At 43.9% G+C, this 23,624-nt stretch overlaps 1 protein-coding gene across 4 annotated transcripts in view; it reads left to right on the forward strand.

Annotated features, from left to right (window-relative positions):
• Window positions 1-23,624, forward strand: part of arap3 (ArfGAP with RhoGAP domain, ankyrin repeat and PH domain 3) — a 277,068-nt gene that overhangs the window by 152,130 nt on the left and 101,314 nt on the right. For 3 of the 4 annotated variants that reach the window (XM_070878032.1, XM_070878034.1, XM_070878035.1), the window contains exons 3-8: window positions 7,657-7,908; window positions 9,007-9,076; window positions 12,617-12,737; window positions 16,475-16,659; window positions 19,783-19,889; window positions 21,671-21,870. In XM_070878032.1, coding sequence (XP_070734133.1) covers window positions 7,657-7,908; window positions 9,007-9,076; window positions 12,617-12,737; window positions 16,475-16,659; window positions 19,783-19,889; window positions 21,671-21,870 — 935 coding nt within the window. The remainder of the gene's footprint in view (window positions 1-7,656; window positions 7,909-9,006; window positions 9,077-12,616; window positions 12,738-16,474; window positions 16,660-19,782; window positions 19,890-21,670; window positions 21,871-23,624) is intronic. The other variant, XM_070878033.1, reaches the window with a different exon arrangement.

Below are 23,624 nucleotides of genomic sequence, written 5' to 3' on the forward strand. Positions count from 1 at the left end.
CTATTTTAAGTATGAGATCTTCATAAAAACATTTGATCGGGAGAAAAATAAATAATCACATGAAAACATACCAAGCAACGCTGGCAATTTGTCGGCCGGCTCGCATCTTTAATATGGTTTCTGAGCAGCTGCTCTCTCAGCATCCACGCCATTGGACAATTGCATTTTGTCAACAGGAATTTCTGGCTCCCAATCCAAATTGTCAGCATTGTTTTGACGATGGTAATCTGCCTCATGTGGCATCACATTTTGCAAAGCAGAAATTCTTGACAGAACAGGGCTTCAATTGATGGGTGGAACTATCTCGCCAAAAGAACTTTGCCCAGTCTCCTCTCCTTTTTTTGTCGTTGAAAAGACTCTTTTCAAAGGGCCTTGGCTCTTCCGCTCTCCCATTAATGCTTCCTTTCTTCTGCTGGCACCATCTCACCACCTTCCGCCACCGCCACCTCTCCCCCGCCACAGTATAAAGTGCTCTGTTGTGTTCTCTATGAAAGGTGCCACATAACAGATTCAAGGTGATTGGCAGAAGAACCAAAGGCGACACGAGGAAAAACCTCTGTACGCAGCGAGTGGTTAGGTTCTGGAGTGCACTGCCTGAGAGGGCGGTGGAGGCAGATTCAGTCGCGGCTTTCAAAACAGAATTGGATAAGTACCTGAAGGAAAAAAAATGTAGGGCAACGGGGAAAGGGCGGGGGAATGGGACGAGCTGAAGTGCTCTTGCAGAGAGCTGGCACATGCTCGATGGGCTGAAGGGCCTCCTTCTATGTTGCAACCGCTCTACAAGTGAAAGTTGCTGTTGTTAAAAGCTGCTGTTGCAGATACCGGCTGTGCTCTGGTGAGTTTACATTAAAATAAAGAAAACAGAAAGACTTGCATTTATGTAGCGCCTTTCACGTCCTCAGGATGTTTCAAAGCGCTTTACAGCCAATGAGGCACTTTTGAAGTGTAGTCACTGTTGTAATGTAGGAAACACAACACACAAGGTGACTGACAAGCAATGCTGGGACTGAAGTTATTAATCTTTCAATTGAAAATATTTTTGTGATCTCACACTTAAAACAGCCCCAGAAAATGGTTTTGTATTAAAAACTCCCATCCTTCAGACAGCCATTCTTTATATCACTCTGTTGGCATATGCCTCTTCCCAAAATGCACACTCCTCATTAATAATTGTTTAGCTCAGTGGGTGTTTAGCATTGACTTGCTGCCCTATCAATGTATTTTCACTTTTCACATCAACATCACACAAAAGGATGAACGGAGCAATGAATTATTTCGAATTCGTGGGTCTAGAATTTCCCCAAAGCCCGCAGGCGCCCGATTGCCGCCCAAAAAACCGCTAAGACTGGGAAGATTATCTCCGGCGAAAACTTCCCGAAAAAAAAAATCCGCCCAGCGACAAATATGGGCCTTGCATCCCCAATCTGGGCGAAAAAGTGCAATTTCAGCTAGTTTGGGCAGTCCCTAAAGAAAATGGGCGATAAATTAAAAAATCTAAAATTTACCCCGAGGCTGCGGGTTGGGCCTAACACGAGAAAAAGAATAAAAAATAATTTTAAAAAACCCTAACTAACAAAATCAAAAAAACATTCCCAACACACTTTTAAATGAAATCACCCCAACAGATTTTGAAAATAAATAGGAAAAAGAACAATCACTTACCTTTCTCTTGCAGACTTACTTAGCTACGGCCAAGTTCCACTTGATCCTCGTGGGCAGTTTTAAAAAATGTTCTTTGCACTTACTTACCTACGGGTCTCCGCTCAGCCAAAGATTGAACCAGGGCGATCTGTGGACAGCGTACGGCAGTAGTCCGCTCCCCAGCGGGACTTCAAAACCGCCGGTGTGCCTCTGCTGGGGAATTTTTCACCGACCCGGTTCTCGCCCAAATTGGCCAATGCCGCCGAGAAACCGAGCGGTGAACCAGTGCAAATTCTAGTCCAAGGACTCTTGCCTCTTTCTCATCCCAAGAATACCTTTGTGGTGGGGATATCTTCCCAACACGATGTGAACACAGAGGATGGAATAGCAGCACTTGAGAGAACTGAATCTTTGAATCTGAGTGTCCAATTGCCCATTTCCATCTCCTTTTGCCTTGCACCATCATCCCTTTTTTCTCTTAATCTCCTCTGCCTTCCGCTCTATCGCAGACCTTCCCTTTTGTTCTTTCCTCCCCTCCCCCCATTCCTTGTCCCTGCTTAAAATCTGTTACATCTCTTAACTTTTTCCAGTTTTGATGAAGGGTCATCGACCTGAAACATTAACTTTGTTTCTCTCTCCACAGATGCTGCCTGACCCTTCGAGTGTTTCCAGCATTTTCTGTTTTTATTTCAGATTCCCAGCATCCGCAGTCCAATTTCTTTGCTCATTCCAATGTCAAAAGAGAAGCCAATGGCTTACATTGCTGTGCAGCAGCCATGTTACCAATAGAATAAGTGCAGGAACCCTGAAATTAGCACACTGCACTGGTGCTAACTGAGGGAGTTCAGTGGATTATGGTGTGCTATTGAGTATTAGAGATCAGGAAGATTCCAGGCCTGAACCCGAACCTGTGTCAAGTTGGCTGATTTCACACAGATGGAAATAGGAGCACGATAGCTGGCAAAGTGCCCGAGACAGAAAGTAGAAAAAAAATCAGGCTGGGTACCCACAATGTTCCCTCTATTTTTCTTTTGTGCGTGGTCCCTTTAAATTTGCCATGCAGCTGCTGAGTGGTACCTCTTCCAGCTGGTGAATGGCCTGCACGGCCGCGCACCTTAGGGGGAATGGTACTCACTAACGATCGCTGATCAATGAGCCACGCGGGAAAGTGCGTACATAGACATACGTGAAAAGGAGATTGAGCTCAGCTGTAATTACTCCATAGTCACAATGTCTGGTGGGACTGACTGTCTAAGCTCTTGCATGAAAGAAAGACTTGGATTTATAAAGCGCCTTTCACGACCACTGGACATCTTAAAGTGCTGTACGGCCAATTATGTACTTTTGGAGTGTAGTCACTGTTGTAGTATGGGAAACACGGCAGCAAAATTGCGCACAGCAAGCTCCCACAAACAACAATATGATAATGACTAGATAATCGGTTTTTTTTGTTATGTTGCTTGAGGGATAAATGTTAGCCAGGACACTGGGAGACTGGGACACTGTTCTTCTTACATAACGTATGAACATTAGAAATAGGCGCTGGAGTAGACCATTTGGCCCCTTGAGCCAGCTCCATCATTTAATAAGATCATGGCTGATCTCATCTTGGGCTCATCTCCACTTCCCTGCCTGCTCCCCATAACCCTTATCGCTGAAAAATCTCTCTGTCTCCATCTTTAATATATTCAATTACCCAGCCTCCACAGCTCTCTGCGGCAGAGAATTCCACAGATTTACGATCCTCTTAGAGAAGAAATTCCTTCTCAGTTCTAAATGGGTGACCAATTATTCTAAAACTAGATTCTTCCATGAGAGGAAACATTCTCTCTGCATCAACTTTGTCGAGCCCCCTCAGTATCTTACATGTTTCAATAAGATCATCTCTCATTCTTCTAAACTTCAATGAGTATAGGATCAACTTGCCCAACCTTTCTTCATAAGTCAACCCCTTCATCTCAGGTATCAACCTAGTGAAACTTCTCTGAACCCCCTCCAATGCAAGTATATCCCTCCTTAAATAAGGAGACCAAAACTGTAGGCAGTACTCTCGATGTGGCCTCAACAATACCCCGTACAGTTGTAGCAGGACTTCCCTGCTTTTATACACTATTCGCTTTTGAATAAAGGCCAACATTCCATTTGCCTTCCTGAGTACTTGCTGTACCTGCATACTAACTTTTTGTGTTTCATGCCAAAGGACCCCCAGGTCCCGCTCTACTGCAGCATTTTGTAATTTCTCTCCATTTAAATAATAATTTGCTTTTTTATTTTTCCTGCCAAAGTGGATAGCCTCACACTTTCCAACATTATACTCCATCTGCCAAATGCTTGTCCATGCACTTAGCCTCTCTATATCTGTTTGCAGATTTTTTTCTGTCCTACTCACAACTTGCTTTCCCATCCATTTTTGTATCATCAACAAACTTGGCTACATTACACTCGGTTCCTTCATCCAAGTCATTGATATAATTTGTAAATAGTTGAGGCTAGACAAGATAGAGGCAGGGATAGACAAGATAGAGGCAGGGATAGACAAGATAGAGGCAGAGCGGTTGTTTCCACTGGTCGGGGAGGCTCGAACTAGGGGGCACAGCCTCAAAATACGGGGGAGCCAATTTAAAACCGAGTTGAGAAGGAATTTCTTCTCCCAGAGGGTTGTGAATCTGTGGAATTCTCTGCCCAAGGAAGCAGTTGAGGCTAGCTCATTGAATGTATTCAAATCACAGATAGATAGATTTATAACCAATAAGAGAATTAAGGGTTACGGGGAGCGGGCGGGTAAGTGGAGCTGAGTCCACGGCCAGATCAGCCATGATCTTGTTGAATGGCGGAGCAGGCTCGAGGGGCTAGATGGCCTACTCCTGTTCCTATGTTCTTATGAGGCCCCAGCACCGGTCCCTGTGGCACCCCATTAGTTACCTTTTGCCAATTGGAAAATGACCCATTTATCCCAACTCTCTATTCTCTGTTAGTTAGCCAATCCTCTATCCATGCTAATTTATTACCCTGAACCCCGTGAGCTTTTATCTTGTGCAGTAACCTCTTATGTGGTACTTTATTGAATGCATTCTGGAAAACCAAATACACCACATCCACTGGGCCCCCCTTATCCACCCTGCTCATTACATCCGCAAAGAACTCAAGCAAATTTATCAAACATGATTTCCCTTTCAAAAAACCATGCTGACTCCGCTTGATTGAATTATGCTTTTCCAAATTTCCTGCTGCTGCTTCCTTAATAATGGACTCCAGCATTTTTCCAACAACAGATGTTAGGCTAACTGGTCTATAGTTTCCTGCCTTCTATTTGCTTCCTTTTTTAAATAAGGGTGTTACATTTTCCAATCCACTGGGACCTCTCCAGAATCCAGGGAATTTTGGTAGATTACAAACAATGAATCCACTATCTCTGCAGCCACTTCTTTTAAGATCTTAGGATGTAAGCCATCAGGTCCAGGGGACTTGTCCACTTTTAGTATCATTATTTTACCAAGCACTTCGAAATAGAGCCATGGGATCTTTTACATCCACCTGAGAGATTAATGGTTGAAGTACTGAAGGAACGCCTTCACCTCCGGAACCTAGGTTTTCCAACTGTGGTTGGATATATTGCTGGTGGTTTCATCGCATAACCATCTGCCTCCAACTGCCCATCCCCGCACTCCTGCCTTTTGTCACCCTACATGTCCATCTTCACAGTGCACCGCCTTCTCACGCCAAACAGAAAGTGAATGGACTCTTCATTATAGATTGGATTATTCTTCACCATTAATCAACAGCTTTTACTCACATGTCTGATATTTGTATAACTAATAAACTAAAATGTTCAAAGAAGGTCAAAGAAAAAAGTTTTTTGCCCCGATTTATTTCCTGGGTTTTGCTCTCGGCAGTGTGTTGCAGATTACTCTTTGATTCCTGGAGACTCCCGGGGCAATCCTGGAGGGTTGGCAACCCTAGAGGAATTGTACCCAGCATGAGACACTACCTACAGAGGAGAATATTTCTTTATTAAATATACTAATTACGAACATGCAAATATACGAAAAGACGGACAACAACAAAGCAAGAAAGAAAAAAAGATAAATAGATAGATAGATGGATGAAGACTTACAATTATACAGCACCTTTCACGACCTCAGGACTTTAAGCGCTTTATAATCGATTAAGTACTTTTTGAAATGTAGTCACTGTTGTAATGTAGGAAACATGGCAACCAATTTGCACACAGCAAGCTCTGACAAACAGCAATGTGATAATGATCTGGTAATCTGTTTTCGTGATGTTGACTGAGGGATAAATATTGGCCAGGACATCGGGGATAATAGTGCCATGGGATCCTTTACATCCAACTGAGAGAGCAGATGGGGCCTCGGTTTACCAGCTCATCCAAAAGACTCCCTCAGCACTACATTGGAAACATAGAAACATAGAAGTATAGAAAATAGGTGCAGGAGTAGGCCCTTCAATGAGTTCATGGCTGAACATGCAACTTCAGTACCCCATTCCTGATTTCTCGCCATACCCCTTGATCCCCCTAGTAGTAAGGACTTCATCTAACTCCTTTGGAGTGTCAGCCTAGATTTTTGCGCTCACGCCTCTGGAATGGGACTGTCAACGCCCAACCTTCTGATTCAGAGTTGCGGGTGTTACCCATTGAGCCGTGGCAGAGACTACCCTAGGCCAATTCCTCTCCGACCCTCCACCCACCCCCAAAAGTGATCAAAACAAGTTCAGGGAATTACAGTGACCCTGAGGTACATACCCAACATTCCACCTACCTTATATTCACAGTGATATTAGCCACAGCAAGGAGCTCTCAGCTTTTTGTTTAGCTGTTGAAGTAAATTTGCACTCTACACAAGCCAATAACTTGTTCCAAATGTTCAGTATCCTCTATGTAAAGAAAAACCTCAGAGCTAACCTTATCCTATGCTTGCATAGCTTATACTCATGATGAGCCCACGTTTTACCTGATCCCAATAGTCTGTCCATGCTGTCAGGTCCCTTCATCATTTGAAATGCTTCCAATTAAATCACCCTGATACCTATGCTTTTCTAGAGTAAGAAGATCCAGCTCTCTAAGCCTATGGTGCTAATTAAGGACTTTTAAACTGGGGATCATTCTAGTGGTCCTCCTTTGCATCTTTTCCAGAGCTTCTGTATCAGCCACTATGTGGAGAGACAAAAAATGGATGAAGTATTTCAGATGAGGTTAATGTACTGGTCTCATACAAGATTGTTTTTTTGGGCTGAAACTTCGTTATAGCCCGGTTTGAGGCGGTAAAACCGCCTGGTCACTAACTTTAGCGCAGGCAATGTTTACCGCCTCCAGCCAGGATATTGGTTTATCGCGCCCCAAGAGGGGAATGGAGCACTAAGGGAAGCGTTCCACACTCCCCTCAGGGCACTCACCCTGATTCCTGGGGCGCTATCGCGGGAGCATTGCTGAAGTTCTGCCACTAGGAAACCGGCATCCCAGCGCCTAAAGGGGAGGTCAGCTGGACCACCCAAAAACTGAGAGCAAATGCAAGTGAGGTTAGTAACATTGTTGGAACACCTAAGAGATACATTAGTACAAATAAATTCCATTTTAACCACCCAACTGCTCACCCGCAGAAATATCGCCCCGGCAGCTTCTTTGGGACGTCTGCTTTCCCTATCGGAATTAGCGGCAGGCACTATAGCAGGCGAAAACATTCAATTTCGTGTCAGCGCCGCTAAGGGGGCCTTGCACACTCACTGACGTCGCCAAGTGGGTGTCGCTAGAGTATGCAGCGCTTACTATTAGCGCCGCCGGTTAATCTCCGCGGAAGGGGGCGGGAGGTGCTGCCAGCACGGCGCTCGCCCGATAAAAGCTGAGCAGCCCATTAGTGCCCCTCTCGGGCATGAACGGGTGGCGCTGAGCAAGTGCATTTTTAGCCCTTTATGTTTTACAGAGTGATTTTACTGACAATGATTGCTTCCACAGCTTTCCATCACTTCTATTTAAATCTGTTGATGTGTTTTTTGCAGACAGCCTCCGGAAGCCTATTTTGAAAAAGACACTGCCCAGAAGCCATTGCAGATTGCTGTCAATGACGCCATGGCCTACTCCACAATAGGAGACATTCAAACCAGCAACGTCAGCCCCCTCGCGTCCCCGCTGTGTTTCACAGAAGAAATGGAGGACGATCTAACAATATCGCCGTACGCCAGTTTCCATCTCGCGCCCGAACAAGGAAAAAATATTAAATGCGATTGGTTAGAGAAACTCTCACCACAGGGGTAAGGACAATCATTTAACCAATCCTGTTAGGTTTCTACAATATGCACCTGACAACGGAGAGCTTTGTTGAAACTTGTAGGAGCCAGCAGCAAGAGGAAACTGCTCCCAGGGCTCATTAGGTAAACAGTGCAGTGCAGACGAGAATGACCCCAATTTTAACTTCTGACCTGTGCTGAGTTTGCCACTAAAAAGCTGGGGTGGTGGGTCAGGTTGTGACAATGAGGGTTATGTGTCCCTGAAATAGGAAGCCGCAATTCCCGGCTCTTGATTGTGTCCGGTGTTCACAGTTGGGGAGTTTTAAGTGTGGTCTTTGGACAAACACAGGATCTGGCTTGCTTGTGATGGCCCCATGATCAGACAGCGTGCCAGCACACACTGGTCCCACTCGTATATGCAAATCATCATTTGGGTCAAGCTGGCATAATGCACCCAGCCGGAATCAATTTAATAAAGAAAGGAATTTACAAAAAAACATAAATTGGATGGGAGGAAGTTTATTCCATTGCTCTTTATTCAAACTCAGGTACCAGAGTTTTTTTTAAAATATTCGTTCTCGGGAAGTGGGCATCGCTGGCAAGGTCGGCATTTATTGCCCATCCTTAGTTGCCCTTCTGAAGGTGACGGTGAGCTGCCTACTTGAACCGCTGCAGTATACTTCTTTGTAGCAGCTTGGTAGAACTGGCTGGATTGCTCAAAATGTTTCAGAGGGTAGTTAAGAGGCAACCACATTGTCACATATCGGCCAGACCGGGTAAGGGCAGCAGATTTCCTTCCCTAAAGGACATTAGTGAACCAGATGTGTTGTTATGATAATCTGGTAGTTTCATGGTCACCATTACTGATACTAGCTTTTTAAAAAATTCCACATTTATTTAATTAACTGAATTTAAATTCCACAGCTGCCATGTGTGGGATTTAAACTGATATTTTGCAGATCATTGGTCTAGGTCTCTGAATTACTGGTCTACTTAACATAACCACTATGCCACTGTTGCCTGCAGAATGAATGATGCAGTGATAACGACTGTATTGTAACACAATGAGATAGAATGTGAAACATTCCTAACGGAACCTTTTTTGTCCTTTTGTTGGGCTAGAAGTTGTGTATTTCAGAGGCGCTATGTGAAGTTTGATGGGAAGTGCCTGATGTATTTCAGCAATGAGAAGGTAAGACAGCCACAGAGGCAACTCAGCATGACTGAAGATAAATTGACGGATTTCACACTCGCTGCAGGGAACTGTGCTCAAAGGGGGTGCATTTCAGAGAATCAGCGCTACAGTGTTGCAGCCGCGACACAAACCCACATTCCCTTTGAGTGCATCTCCCAACTGAAAGCGCGTGATAAATAAATACCCTCATTTTTAAGGTGGGGACTAAAGCTGTCTAATTTGCAATGGACAAATTATCATAGAAACATAGAAAATAGGTGCAGGAGTATGCCATTCGGCCCGTCGAGCCATCAACCATGAATTGTCGATAAAACCATATTCAACTCAGAATGAAAATGAATGTCGTTATAAATCTTTTAGAAATAAATGTGCAATTACCCTTTAAGGCAATGCCAGAGTGGTCTTGTTTGCAAGAACCGCAGTTTTTTTTCCTGTCGCTAGATTTAGAAGGTTCTCCAGTTGGAGTCCAATGATGCCAGCAGTAAAGCAAACAAACAATAATAAAAGCAGCAAGAACAACTAACTATCATTTGCATTGCACCTTTAAGGGAGTAAAGAGTTATGAGGAGTGGGCAGGGAAGTGGAACTGAGTCCATGATCAGATCAGCCATGATCTTATTGAATGGCGGAGCAAGCTCGAGGGTCCAAATGGCCCAATCCTGCTCCTATTTCTTATGTTCTTATGTTTCACATAAAATAACATCCAAAGGCACTTCATAGAAGGTCAATGGAAAGCAGATGTTGAGTTAAGAAAGGAGTGATTTGGTCAGAAACTCTCTATTCATAGTTTGGTCGAAGTCACGGGTTTTGAGAAGGTTTCTAAAGGGGGAAAGGGAGGTGGAAAGGCAGAGGGGTTTAGGTAAAACATTCTAGAGAGAAAGATGAAGCAGCTGAAGACGCTTGCTGCCAAAGGCAGGGTGAAGAGTGAGGGGATGTATGGCATCAAAGGGACGGAGAGTATGGGACGAGGAGAACAGAGGGCTGGTCCAGGGTGTGGCAATAAAGTGGTGTGGGGGCCTGGATGGATTTGAAGCTGAGATCGAGGATTTAAAATTTGAGAAATTGGGGGGATCGGAGCCAATGCAGGTCAAGCACAACATGGGTGATGGATGAGTAGGACTTAGTGATGTGGAGTTCAAAGGTCAGCATTTGCTATACACAATAAAAAATAGCACCTTACACAACCTCAGGCCATCCCAAAGTCCTTCTAGCCAATGAAATACTTTTGATGTATTTCTAGAGGGATAGAATTGAAAAGCCAAAAAGTTATGTTAAACTTGTAAAGAACCTTGATTAGATCACACTTGGAGTACTATGGACAGTTCTAATCTCCACATTATAAAAAGGATACAGAGGCACTGGAAAAGGCAAAATAAGATTTACAAGGATGATACCAGAACTGAGAGGTTATACCTATCAGAAAAGATTGAGCTGGTGGTGCCCTTTTCTCTGGAAAAGAGAAGGCTGAGGGGTGACCTGATAGACTATTTAATATTATAAAAGTGTTTGATGGTGTAGACGTAGAAAAGATGTTTCCACTTGCAGGGGAGATCAGAACTAGAGGCCATCAATATAAGGTAGTCACGAGTCAATCCAATCGGGAATTCAGGAGAAGCATCATTACCCAGAGAATGGGTAGAATGTGACACTCACTACCACAAGGAGTTCTTGAGATGAATAGCATTGATGCATTTAAGGGACAGCTAGATGAACACATGCAGGAGAAAGGAATCAAAGGTTTTGCTGATAGGGTTAGATGAAGAGAGGTGGGAGGAGGTACGTTTGGAGCATAACATAGGCATGGACCTGTTGGGCACAATGGCCTGTTTCTGTGCTGCACATTGTATGTAATATGCAACTTTGTAATGTGTAATAATTTGTTTTTGTGATAGTTTGAAGGATAAATGTTGGCCAGCACACTGGTGGAGCTCTTCAAATAATGCATGGGATCTTATATGGCAGAGCTGGAGCTTAGCACCACATCCAAAAGATGCCACCTCCGGCAGTGCAACACTCGCTCAGTACTGCACTGAAATGTCAGCCTAGATTACATGCTCAAGTTTCTGAAGTGAGGCTTGAACGCACAACTTTCTGACTCTCAGGGAAACTTGCCAGGGTCAGCAAAATTAGTTTAGCAGAAGTCTTGCCTTGTCACACTTCCGTTGGCATTGTAGCAGAGCAGAACGTCTCATTTGTCTATGCTGGAAGTGGTGAACTGATGTAGCAGTGCCCATGGAACTATACCCCAAGCAAGAGTCAACAGGGGTCATTCTCAAGTTCACAGCCTGGGCAGGAACTGATAGAGCAGGTCACGGGCTCCTTACAGAACTCGCTCCCCTTTTATTTTTGCGGAAATCAGTGGGCCGGCTTCTACATTGAGTGGGTGGTCCCATTTCCCAGCTTACCTCACCACCCTTCCACTTCCCTCCCCTCCCTCGGTTGCCAAGCTCACCCGCAGAATCCACTGGAGAGGAGGGAGAACATTGAGGGACAAAATTACCAGCTAGTGAAGGTGAAGTGCAGTATTTGGAGACTATTGTTATTTTGTGCTCGATTTTATGGCAAGCTTAACAAGGCCTATTGGGGAAATTACATAGTGCGATATTAGTATAGAAACAGGCTTTAACCGTCATCGCACATTCTTTTTAGACATACTAAATAGTTCACTGCCTTCATTAAATGGAGAAATTTGTTAGCGTGTAAACATGATAATTTTGTACGGCACAATTTCAACCTGCTACAGTCATTGCAGATGTACTTATCGCACGGTGACATTGGCCCGGATTTTCCAGGGCCTATGACTGCAGACACATACTATACATGGTTGTAAGTGCCCCGCAGTTTTCGGGTTTCTGCATGCGATGGCGCAGGGTTGGGCTACCAACTGCTGCCCATCGAATGCCCATGAAACTCTTACGCCTGGTTACAGTAGGCACAAGGCCTTCTTTTACCACCGTAAGGGTTTAAATAAATATTAAAATAATTTTTAAAATATCGTTTAAACATTCAAAAACCTTTAAAATTAGTTTAGGTTATTCTTTGCCACTTTAAAAAATGTATATATTTATTTTTCAAACAATTACATTTTTGTTTTAAATGTTTAATTAAATTGCACTTTAATTTATTTTAAACATGTAATGATTTATTTTTATTTCGGTTGTGTGAAAATGAATTATTTATGTGTTTCCTAACATGCTTGTGGGGTTTTCGACCATAAATGGAATCCTCACAAGCATAATCGGAATACCCCTTTGTGATTGGTTGGACCGGCCCAGGTGATGCCAGGATTGCTGGCGAACTGCATGCACCCCTGGGATACATGGGCCTTTACGCAGCTGTACGTCTGCAGGCCCAGGATCGCGAGTCTTCGTAGGTACGAGACCATCAGGTAAATACGGAACTTATTTGTGGTTCGGAGGCATTCACTCGTGGGAAGCCTCCGATCGCAAATTCAGGTCCATTGTTTAAATTGAAATTTATTTATTTTTAAACACTGGTACTGATTCACTGACACGTGGTTGTGCTCCATCTTTATAGGACCCGTACGCTAAAGGAGTAATCCCATTGGCAGTTATACAGATGGCAAGAACAGCGAAGGAAAATAAGTTTGAAGTAGTCACGAGCCACAGAATATTTGTTTTTAGGGCAGAGAACGAAGGTGAGTGATATAATGAGTTTTATTTGCTGCTGTGCATTTAATTTCTCTCCAGGAAACGGTATGACTAGGATGCAAATTAGACACACTGCAGCCACATTGGGCATTGCTGGATTTGGTAAAATGTGAGCAATTTGGAGTTACCCTTTCATGGCAGGGGCAGTCTCCAACTCATTTTCTCAAAACCTCCTATGCTATACCTACGTTGCACTCTTAGGGTGAACTCTTTGGTCTGAGTGTGGATTAAACATTCACTCCCTCCACCACCGGTGCACCATGGCTGCAGTGTGTACCATCTAGAAGATGCACTGCAGCAACTCACCAAGGTATCATTGGCAGCACCTTCCCAACCTGCGATCTCCACCACCTAGAAGGACAAGGGCAGCAGGCGCATGGGGACGTCACCACCTCCAAGTTCCCCTACATGTCACACACTATCCTGACTTGAAAATATATCGCTGTTCCTTCATCGTCGCTGGGTCAAAATGATGGAACTCCCATCCTGACGGCACTGTGGGAGCACCATCACCACACGGACTGCAGTGGTTCAAGAAGGTGGCTCACCACCACCTTCTCAAGGGCAATTAAGGATGGGCAATAAATGCTGATCTTGCCAGAGATGCACACATCGCAGGTTTGAATTTGAAAAAAATCAGACAGCAGTCAGACTTTGTGGGTTTCACAAATGCTGGAACAGAGAGAGCTGACACTCGCTCACTCTTTGCTCCAAAGTTTAATGATTGGGACCAAACAATGAGTGTGCCCCAACCTCCCCCCAAAAAGGGTAATGAAAAAAGCTTGTAGAAAATCCTTTATTTGTAAGCCTACAAATAAATGTAACCTGACTTGTCCCTTTTCTCTTCAAATAATGAATGCTGCAAAGTAGCAGCCCATAAAACACCAGTCGTACCTGACGTGACGAACAGTGAGAGTATTCCCAACATGAAAATCAGGATATTGCGTGACTGATCATTATCAGTCATTTGTATGGTATTAGCATATTGGGTCTGTGATGGATCCGTTGGGAAGGATCACGGCCTGCATGTCGTCGTGGAGCAGGCGGAGGATGGTGACGTACTTTTGGGGGCATCCGAAATGGAGGAGCACACTCCATAGACCCTCTCGGTTGACAGCGTCAAAGGCCTTTGTAAGGTCGAAGAAGGCCATGTATAAGGGCTGACGCTGTTTCCTGTATTTTTCCTGCAGCTGTCACGCTGCAAAATTCATGTCCGTTGTGCCCCAGAGGGGACGAAATCCGCACTACGACTCCAGGAGGAGCTCCTCGGTCACAGGGAGAAGACGGTTGAGGAGGACTCTAGCGACGACGTTCCCACTTTGCTGATAGCAGGGAGATTCCTCTGTAGTTGCCGCCATCGGAATTGTCCGCTTTTTTAAAGATGGTCATGATCACTGCATCTCTGAGATCTCCCAGCATGCTCTCCTCCCTCCAGAAGAGAGAGATGAAGGCCCTGTGCCTAAGCCTTTTACCCTTACTTCCATTACTCACCATTTAGTTCATGTCACCACAGGTGGTGTGCAACATTGGAACTCAGCTTTCTCTCTTATTTTCCAGATCTGACGAAAACCGTTCACTCTGTTTCTCTCTCCACAGCTGCTGCCTGACCTGCTGAGTACTTCCAGCATTTTCTGTTTTAATTTTAAGAAATGTGTCTTGTTATGTCCACACTTCTCAGCTATCTAGATGGAATCATAGATGGTCACAGCGCGGAAGAAGGCCATTCGGCCCGTCGGGCCTGTGCCGACTCTCAGCTAGTCCCACTCCCCTGCAGCCCTGCAAACTATTTTCCTTCACATACTTATCCAACTCCTTTTTGAAAGGTAAAATTGAGTCTGCCTCCACCACCCTTTCAGGCAGTGCATTCCAGATCTTAACCACTCGCTGTGTAAAAAATGTTGTTCTTGCGTCGCCTTTGGTTCTTTTGCCAATCGCGTTAAAATCTGTATCCTCTAGTTCTCGACCCTTCTGCCAATGGGAACGGTTTCTCTCCACCTACCCTGTCCAGACCCCTCATGATTTTAAACACCTTTATCAAATCCCTTCTCAGATGATACAATACTTATTCCTGTTTATGCCATAAGCAAGATTGCTTTTGCACCCTGGAACTGCGTATACTCAGGGAAGGACTACTGCAATTGATTTTGTTTCATTTACCCTTTAACCACAACGGGGTAAGGAAACTGTCATCCCATTTCACACTCAGTCCTCGGCCCTACAGGTAATTGGACAGCTTTCTCGCACCAGCTGCGATAAAGGAGCATGTTTTTCACAAGGATTGTGATTTATCTGACTGTTCACACTGGGACCCGTACTTGGCAATTCTGCTTATGTAAAGTATAAGCTATTTAAAAAAGAATGATTAACGACAGATGTTTTGAGGAGTTCAATTTAATCATTTTAATTCCAACTGTTAACCGAGGATTCAATTTCTGCGAGGCAGCATCTACACACAGTACTGTTAGAGTAGAAAGGGGAATAATACAATAAGGATACCAACTCTGTGGAAAATTGGGTAACAGCTTGATCCAATTGCATTTTACAGACAGGATGATTGATAGAGGGTGGATTGTGTCCATGAGAGGTTATCTCGCTGAAACATATAAGATTCTGAGGGCGATTTACAGGGTAGACTCACTGAGAGGTTGTTTCTTCTGGTTGGAGAGTTTAGAACTAGGGGTCATAGTCTCAGGAGAAGTGCTAGACCATTTATGCCAGAGATGACGAGGAATTTCTTCACTCAGAGGACTGTAAATGTTATTAATTCTCTACCCCAAAGTACTGTGGATGCTGACTTGTTGAGTGTATTCAAAGCTGAGATAGATAGATATTTAGACTCTTGGGGAATTAAGGGAAATGGAGATTGGGCAGGAAAGTGGAGTTGAGGTCAAAGATCAGCCCTAAACTTATTGAATGGCGGAGCAGGCTCGAGGGAATGTATGGCCTACTCCTGCTCTTATTTCTTATGTTTGTATGATATTGTGTCTATTTTTTGTTTCAGAGCTGGGTGCTGCCCGTATTTTCTATTTTGCTTCAGACCTCATAATTTTCTTACCTGTTCTCTCACTGCCTTAGCTTTTCACACATCCCTGTTACAATAATGGCCGGGAATTTCCTCGGAGCTGTTCCCCAACCCCGCTGCTGTAACTTCCTCAGATCTTATTGAGTTGTATTGACAAGGAGGGTGTCGCGACGCCTCTATGGTAGATGGTACATGGCTTAGCAAGCCAAAGGTGGGCAGAGGAACTGTTACAAGGACACCCTCAAAGCCTCCCTGTTAAAGTGCGACATCCTCACTGACACCTGGGAGTCCCTGGCCAAAGACTGCACGAAGTGGAGGAAGTGCATCAGGGAGGGCGCTGAGCACCTAGAGTCTCATCGTCGAGAGCAGGCAGAAACCAAGCACAGGCAGCGGAAGAAGCGTGTGCCAAACCAGTCCCAACCCACCCTTTCCTTCAATGACTATCTTCCCCACCTGTGACAGGGACTGTGGTTCTCATATTGGACTGTTCAGCGAGCTAAGGACTCGCTTTTAGAGTGGAAGCAAGTCTTCCTCGATTCCGAGGGACTGCCTATGATGATGAATCGTGTTAGTATGCAGGAACTTACTTGTATTCCAGGGACTCTCACCTCCCCTATTTTGCCAACGCTAACACTGCCACGTATTCCAGTGCACCTCTATCTCCGCTGTCTAAGTCTGTCTTTCTTACTTTATGTATTTCAGTGCAAAGAAATGAGTGGTGTACTCACTTGCAGAACGCAGTCAAGGAATATCACTTTTCCTCCTGTCGCCGCGTCGGCTCCATGGCCTTCTGCCAGAAGTATGGCTTCTTGGAGATGAAGGGACACAAATCGAAAGTGTACGCTGCCCTCAGCACTGATATCCTCTGGCTGCACAAAAATGAACAGGTGAGGGAGGAATCGCTGGGTATTGGGAGCAGCAGAGGGAGGTTTACACAGATGTTCTCCACATAAGGCGATACCAGTTTAGTGGGAATTGACTATAAAGGACACAACAGGAGCTTTATTGGATAGTGATGGCCATCATAGCACTTATAGCAGCAATTGTAAGGACAGACCTACAGTTGTTCTACAAAGACAGGTCATCTTTTGACACAGCGTCAGTCTGAATAATTACTTCATTGTATTGATGTGAAGAAGCCATTATGTATTACTAGGGACATTTCCCAACTTAAAAGGTACTATGTAAATGCAAGTTGTTACTGTTTAGCTGGTACAAATTTTTCCACACTTCCTTACTGTTGTCTGGCTTATCTAAAAAAGTCTACTTGAATGGAAGTGCTTTGAGACAATGGAGAATGTCAGCAGACCATTCTGGGAATGTGAAAAAGAAAGACATTTGCTTTTTTTGAATATATTAATGATTTAGACCTCTGTATAAGGGGCATGATTCAGAAGTTTGCAGATGATACAAAAATTTGCTGTGTGGTTGATAGTGAGAAAGATAGTTGTAGACTGCAGGAAGACATCAATGGGCTGCAGGAAGATATCAGGTGGGCAGAAAAGTGGCAAATGGAATTCAGTCCAGAGAAGTGTGAGGTAATGCATTTGGAGAGGGCTAAAAACATAGAAACATAGAAAATAGGTGCAGGAGTAGGTCACTCGGCCCTTCCAGCCTGCACCGCCATTCAATAAGATCATGGCTGATCATTCACCTCAGTACCCCTTTCCCGATTTCTCTCCATACCCCTTGATGCCCTTAACCGTAAGGGCCACATCTACATCCCTCTTGAATATATCCAATAAACTGGTATCAACAACTCTCTGCGGCAGGGAATTCCACAGGTTAACAACACTCTGAGTGAAGAAGTTTCTCCTCATCCTACCCCTTATCCTAAGACTATGTCCCCTGGTTCTGGACTTCCCCAACATTGGGACCATTCTTCATGCATCTAACCTATCCAGTCCTGTCAGAAACTTATACGTTTCTATGAGATCCCCTCTAATCCTTCTAAACTCCAGTGAATAAAGGCCCAGTTGATACAGTCTCTCCTCATATGACAGTCTAGCCATCCCTGGAATCAGTCTGGTGAACCTTCGCTGTACTTCCTCAATAGCAAGAACGTACTTCCTCAGATTAGGAGACCAAAACTGAACACAATATTCCAGGTGAGGCCTCACTAAGGCCTGTACAATTGCAGTAAGACCTCCCTGCTCCTATACTCAAATCCCCTAGCTATGAAGGCCAACATACCATTTGCCTTCTTCATTGCCTGCTGTACCTGCATGCCAACTTTCAATGACTGATGAACCATGACACCCAGGTCTTGTTGCACCTCCCTTTTCCTAATCTGCCGCCGTTCAGATAATATTCTGCCTTCGTATTTTTGCTCCCAAAATGGATAACCTCACATTTATCCACATTATACTGCATCTGCCATGCAGTTGCCCACTCACCTAACCTGTCCAAGTCACCCTGCAGCCTCTTAGCATCCTCCTCACAGCTCACACCACTACCCAGTTTAGTGCCATCTGCAAATTTGGAGATATTACACTCAATTCCTTCATCTAAATTGTTAATGTATATCGTAAAGAACTGGGGTCCCAGCTTTGAGCCCTGCGGCACTCCACTAGTCACTGCCTGCCATTCTGAAAAGGACCCATTTATCCCGACTCTCTGCTTCTTGTCTGCCAACCAGTTCTCTATCCACGTCAGTACATTACCCCCAATACCATGCGCTTTGATTTTGCACACCAATCTCTTGGTGCGGGACCTTGTCAAAAGCCCTTTGAAAGTCCAAATGCACCACATTCACTTGTTCTCCCTTGTCCACTCTACCGGTTACATCCTCAAAAAATTCCAGAAGATTCGTCAAGCATGATTTCCCTTTCATAAATCCATGCTGACTTGGACCGATCCTGTCACTGCTTTCTAAATGTGCTGCTATTTCATCCTTAATGATTGATTCCAATATTTTCCCCACTACTGATATCAGGCTAACCGATCTATAATTACCCATTTTCTCTCTCCCTCCTTTTTAAAAAGCGGTGTTACATTAGCTACCCTCCAGTCCATAGGAACTGATCCAGAGTCGATAGACTGTTGGAAAATGATCACCAATGCATCCACTATTTCTAGGGCCACTTCCTTAAGTACTCTGGGATGCAGACTAGCAGGCCCCGGGGATTTATCGGCCTTCAATCCCATCAATTTCCCTAACATAATTTCCCGCTTAATAAGGATATCCTTCAGTTCCTCCTTCTCACTAGACCCACTGTCCCCTAGTACATTCAGAAGGCAAGGGAATACACATTAAATGGTAGGACACTGAGAAGTGTAGAGGGACAGAGGGACAGTGGAGTGCATGTCCATAGATCTCCGAAGGTGGTAGGACAGGTAGATCAGGTGGTTAAGAAGGCATACGGGATACTTTATTTTATTAGCCGAGGCATAGAATATAAGAGCAAGGAGGTTAAGCTTGAACTGTATAAAACATAAGTTAGGCCACTGCTAGAGTACTGTGTACTGTTCGGTCATCACATTACAGGAAAGATGTGATTGCACGACAGAGAAGATTTATGAGGATGTTGCCAGGACTGGATAATTTTAGCTGTGAAGAAAGATTGGATAGGCTGTGGTTGTATTCTTTGGAATGGAAGCGGCTGAGGGAGACTTATTTGAGGTATATAAAATTAATAAAGGCCTAGATAGAGTGGATTGGATGGACCAATTTCCCCTAGCAGAGAGGTCAATAACCAGGGGGGGTATAGATTTAAAATAATTGGTCGAAGGATTGGAGGGGATTTGAGGAGACTTTGTTCACCCAGAGGGTGGTGCGGGTCTGGAACTCACTTCCTGAAAGGGTGGTAGAGGCAGAAACCCTCATCGCATTTAAAACTACTTGGATATGCACTTGAAGTGCCGTAAATACAGGGTTAAATTTTAATAGCTTCCAAGGCCATCCAGTTCGTGCTAAGTTGATGTTTGCTGGGCGCGTGAGAGCGAATCATAATTGGGTTTAAATGGTGCAGCAAGCTGATAATACTAACACGCACTGTCTTTTATGGTAGAGTTTTAAAACTGGTATTGGAATCACAACTATTGGAGTACAGGGAGCCACAATTCGTGATGGCAACCGTAAAAGCTTTGAATTCATCACTCCTTTTAAAACCTTCAGGTAAGTTATATTGTTTTTTTAAATTTCCTCTTCTATTTCTCTGCTGTTTGTATCATTTGCAGCTACTAGTCAGCAGACGACAAATCTCCTATGACCTCTCCCTTTGAGTTCTGATTTGAGGTTCAGCACACAGGTCTCTACGAGTTGCAACATGAGGTTTGGAACAGTGCATAGATCTTCTGATATGAGGTTTGCCCCCACACGGGGCATAGGCCTCGATTAGTTAGGATGTGCTGCTCGGTATAGAAAAAAATGGCCTGGATTTTCCAGGGCCTATGACCATGTACGCTCTCGTAAGTGCCCCGCATGCTTCCGGCATTTCCGCATACGATGAGCACGTGCAAAAATCCAGAATTTGCAATCTGTTCTGCTTGACAGATCGTATATCCATAGGAAATGGACATTTGCTGGTGCAGAACTGATAAAAGCAAGGCATATGGCCCTTTTACCAGCGTAAGGATTCAACTAAATTTTAAATTATATATCTTTAATGATTTAAACATTCAAAAACCTTTAAAATTAGTTTGGTTATTTTTGGCCCCATTAAAAATGTTTAATTATTTTTAAAATTTAAGTTTTGTTTTAAATGTTTAAATTGTATTTTGATCAATTTTGAACATGCAATGATTTATTTTTATTTCGTTGAAGGTGTTTTTTTAGGGGTTTCCTATTATGCTTGTGGGGATTCCATACATAAATGGAATCTCCATAAGCATAATGGGAATTCCCCTTTGTGATTGGTTAGGCCGGCCCACATGATCCCAGGGATGCTTGTGAACCACCTGCACCCCTGGGATATGTGGGCCTTTACGCAGGCCTACGCCTGTAGGCCCAGGAGCGCGACTCTTCGAAGGTGCAGAGGCACCAAGTAGCTGCGTACATTTCTTGCGGTCCAGAGGCATTCGCCCGTGGCTTGCCTCCAATCGCTATTTCCAGTCAATATTAACTCTTCATTATAATTAGAAATGAAAGTAAACTCTTAAAATAGAATGCACCTTCTGCATCAAACATCTCTTGGGAGTTAACCAAATCAAATATACCGCAGACCAATTTTTGTTGGTCTCTTAGTCTAATGCTGCTCGAAACAAAATGTCCTTGTGATAGATTAGGTCCAAGCAGAAAATTAGGTTAATGCCACTAATTCAATTTGGCTTTTAAAAAGGGACAAAACGCAACTAATCATCCATTCACCCCACCAAGGGGATCTGAACCCCATTGCCATCTTACCAAGGTTAGTAAAACTAGACTTTTTATTAGATCTAAATCAAATTGAATCCACTCCAACTGGATAAAGATCTCCCAAACCCTCAACTTTTCCCAGTTAGAAGGATAAGGCCAGCGAGCGCATGGGAACACCACCACCTCCAAGTTGCCCTTCAAGACACACAGCATCGTAATTTGGAATTTTTTCACCGTTCTTTCATCATTGCTGGATCAACATCCTGGAACTCCTTACCAAAGTTCCCTCAAATTTTTTTTGGTGCCGCGAGGGCCATTCAAATGACCACACATGTGCATTTTTACATTGAAAAGCCGGCTGCATTGGTTCCCGGCACGCAGCTTAAAGGGAGCATGGCTCACTCCCTAACAGCACTGTGCCTTCACCACATGGACTGCAGCGGTTCAAGAAGGTGGCTCACCACCACCTTCTCACAGGCACTTAGGGATGGGCAATAAATGCTGGCCTTGCCAGCGTCGCCCACATCCTGTGAATGAATATAGAAAAAATCGGGCTGAACAGAAGTGGTGAATAGGACCCAGAGTAATTTTGCATGTTGCAGTTTCACAGCGGAATCTGAACGAGAGAAGAAGGAATGGGTTGAGGCACTTCAGGACTCGATTGCCGAGACTCTATCCGATTATGAGGTGGCGGAGAAGATCTGGTCAAACAAGTCCAACAAAAGCTGCGCAGACTGCAAAGCTCTGAATCCTGATTGGGCGTCCATTAACCTCTGTGTCGTTATCTGTAAGAGGTGTGCAGGTAATTGGCAACAACCTTTCATATATTATCTCCCTGGATTCAGACAAGCAGTTTAAACTTTCTCAAGTGTAAGTGAACACTCATGGGGGGTTAATTTTGACGTCGGGCGATAGTGTAAAACTGACGGTATCGATTCAGCCGCCCATTGTACATCTCTTGGTTTCAGCTGCATCAGCTGTGGCTCAGTGGTGCCTCTGGTAGAAGGTTGTGGGTTCAAAGCCCACTCCAGAGACCTGTGCAGAAAATCTAGGCAGATACTCCAGTGTGGTAGTGAGGGAGTGCTGCGCTGTCGGAGGTGTCATCTTTCGGTTGTGATTAAACTTGCGAGGTGGAAGAAAAAGATCCCGTGGCACTGTTCTGAAGAAGAGCAGGGGAGTTATCCCCTGTGTCCTGGCCAATATGTATCCCTCAAGCAACATCCAAAAATACATTATCTGCTGCTATGTTTTCTACATTAAAAATTGACCATTGTATTTCATTGACTCTAAAGCACTTTGGGAAGTCTTGAGGCCATGAAAGGTGCTATATGAATGCAAGTCTTTTCTTTGGTTTAACATCTCAATTATTAGACACATATGCCAACTGTCTGGCTTAATAGTTTTTAAATAGAAAGGACTTGATGCAGCACTCTTTCTCTGGGTAGTTTAATAGGCACATTTCTTTAATGCCCAGTTAATCTTTCCTTTACCATTCCTGATTCCAGACTGTTCAGGATCTGTGTTACTCTACCATAGGGTTGTCACCAAGTCTTTTACCTGCTTATTGAAATAATGCAAACGCCAGTAGTAAAAAAGAGTGAAATAAAAATCCTGAAGATGTTACTAAGACAATCTTCCAAGTATTGTTGGGAGCTTAAATTAATGAAGAACTTTAATTTGATTATGACATTATTATTATTCTCAGAGGGATAATAATGTGATAATCAAATTAAAGTTCTCCTTTGCAGGCCAATCTTCACATGTCCTCTCCCAGAGCAGGACAATCTAAGCCGTTGGGTTCTCAGAGTGAAGCTAACGTGACTGTATTGGAGATGTAACTCTACCAGGTTGGACCTCAAAGTGTTTACTATTTCCGCTCCTGAGCTAGAACAGTGTAAGAGCATAACAAGGTTCAGGAAGAGGAAATGGCATTGGACCCAACGAGCTTCTTTGTTCTTGATAGATTTCAACCCCACCTGCCCACCTTATCAACTCAGTTACTTCTCCCTTCAGAAGAGCTGCCAGCATTTCATTCAAATGCTAATAGGTCCACCAGTAACTCTGGCCATTTTAACCCTTTACCCAAGTGAACAATTTGCCTGCATGAACTTTCTCAATCTCCTTGATTCCATCCTGTGGCACTACCAAGGACAAATGACACTCACTCAAAACAAACAAGCTCAAATGATAAGCAGCCCATCTAATTCAATGTCATAGGTTTGTGCAGTACGGAGTTTTAAGAGCTTTCAAAATTTATCAGAATCACTTTTGGAAATTACACACTGGTAAAAAGTTAATCTCAGTTAGTTTTACTGATCATAGATGCATTTAAGAGGAAGCCAGATAAACACACAAGGGTTATGCTAATCGGGATCGAAGAAGGATGAGAGGAGGCTTGTGTGGAGCACGAATACCGCATGGACCAGTTGGCCTGTTTGTATGCTGTGCATTCTATGTAATTAAATATAACAGTTGTAAATTCTATTTTCTGTACAGATCTTGATTCAACAACCCTTGCAGAGTTGGTCCTTATCTAATTTATTTGGTGAAATGAAG

Source organism: Pristiophorus japonicus, chromosome 4 (genome assembly GCF_044704955.1).
Source record: "Pristiophorus japonicus isolate sPriJap1 chromosome 4, sPriJap1.hap1, whole genome shotgun sequence".
Taxonomy (NCBI): Eukaryota; Metazoa; Chordata; class Chondrichthyes; family Pristiophoridae; genus Pristiophorus; species Pristiophorus japonicus.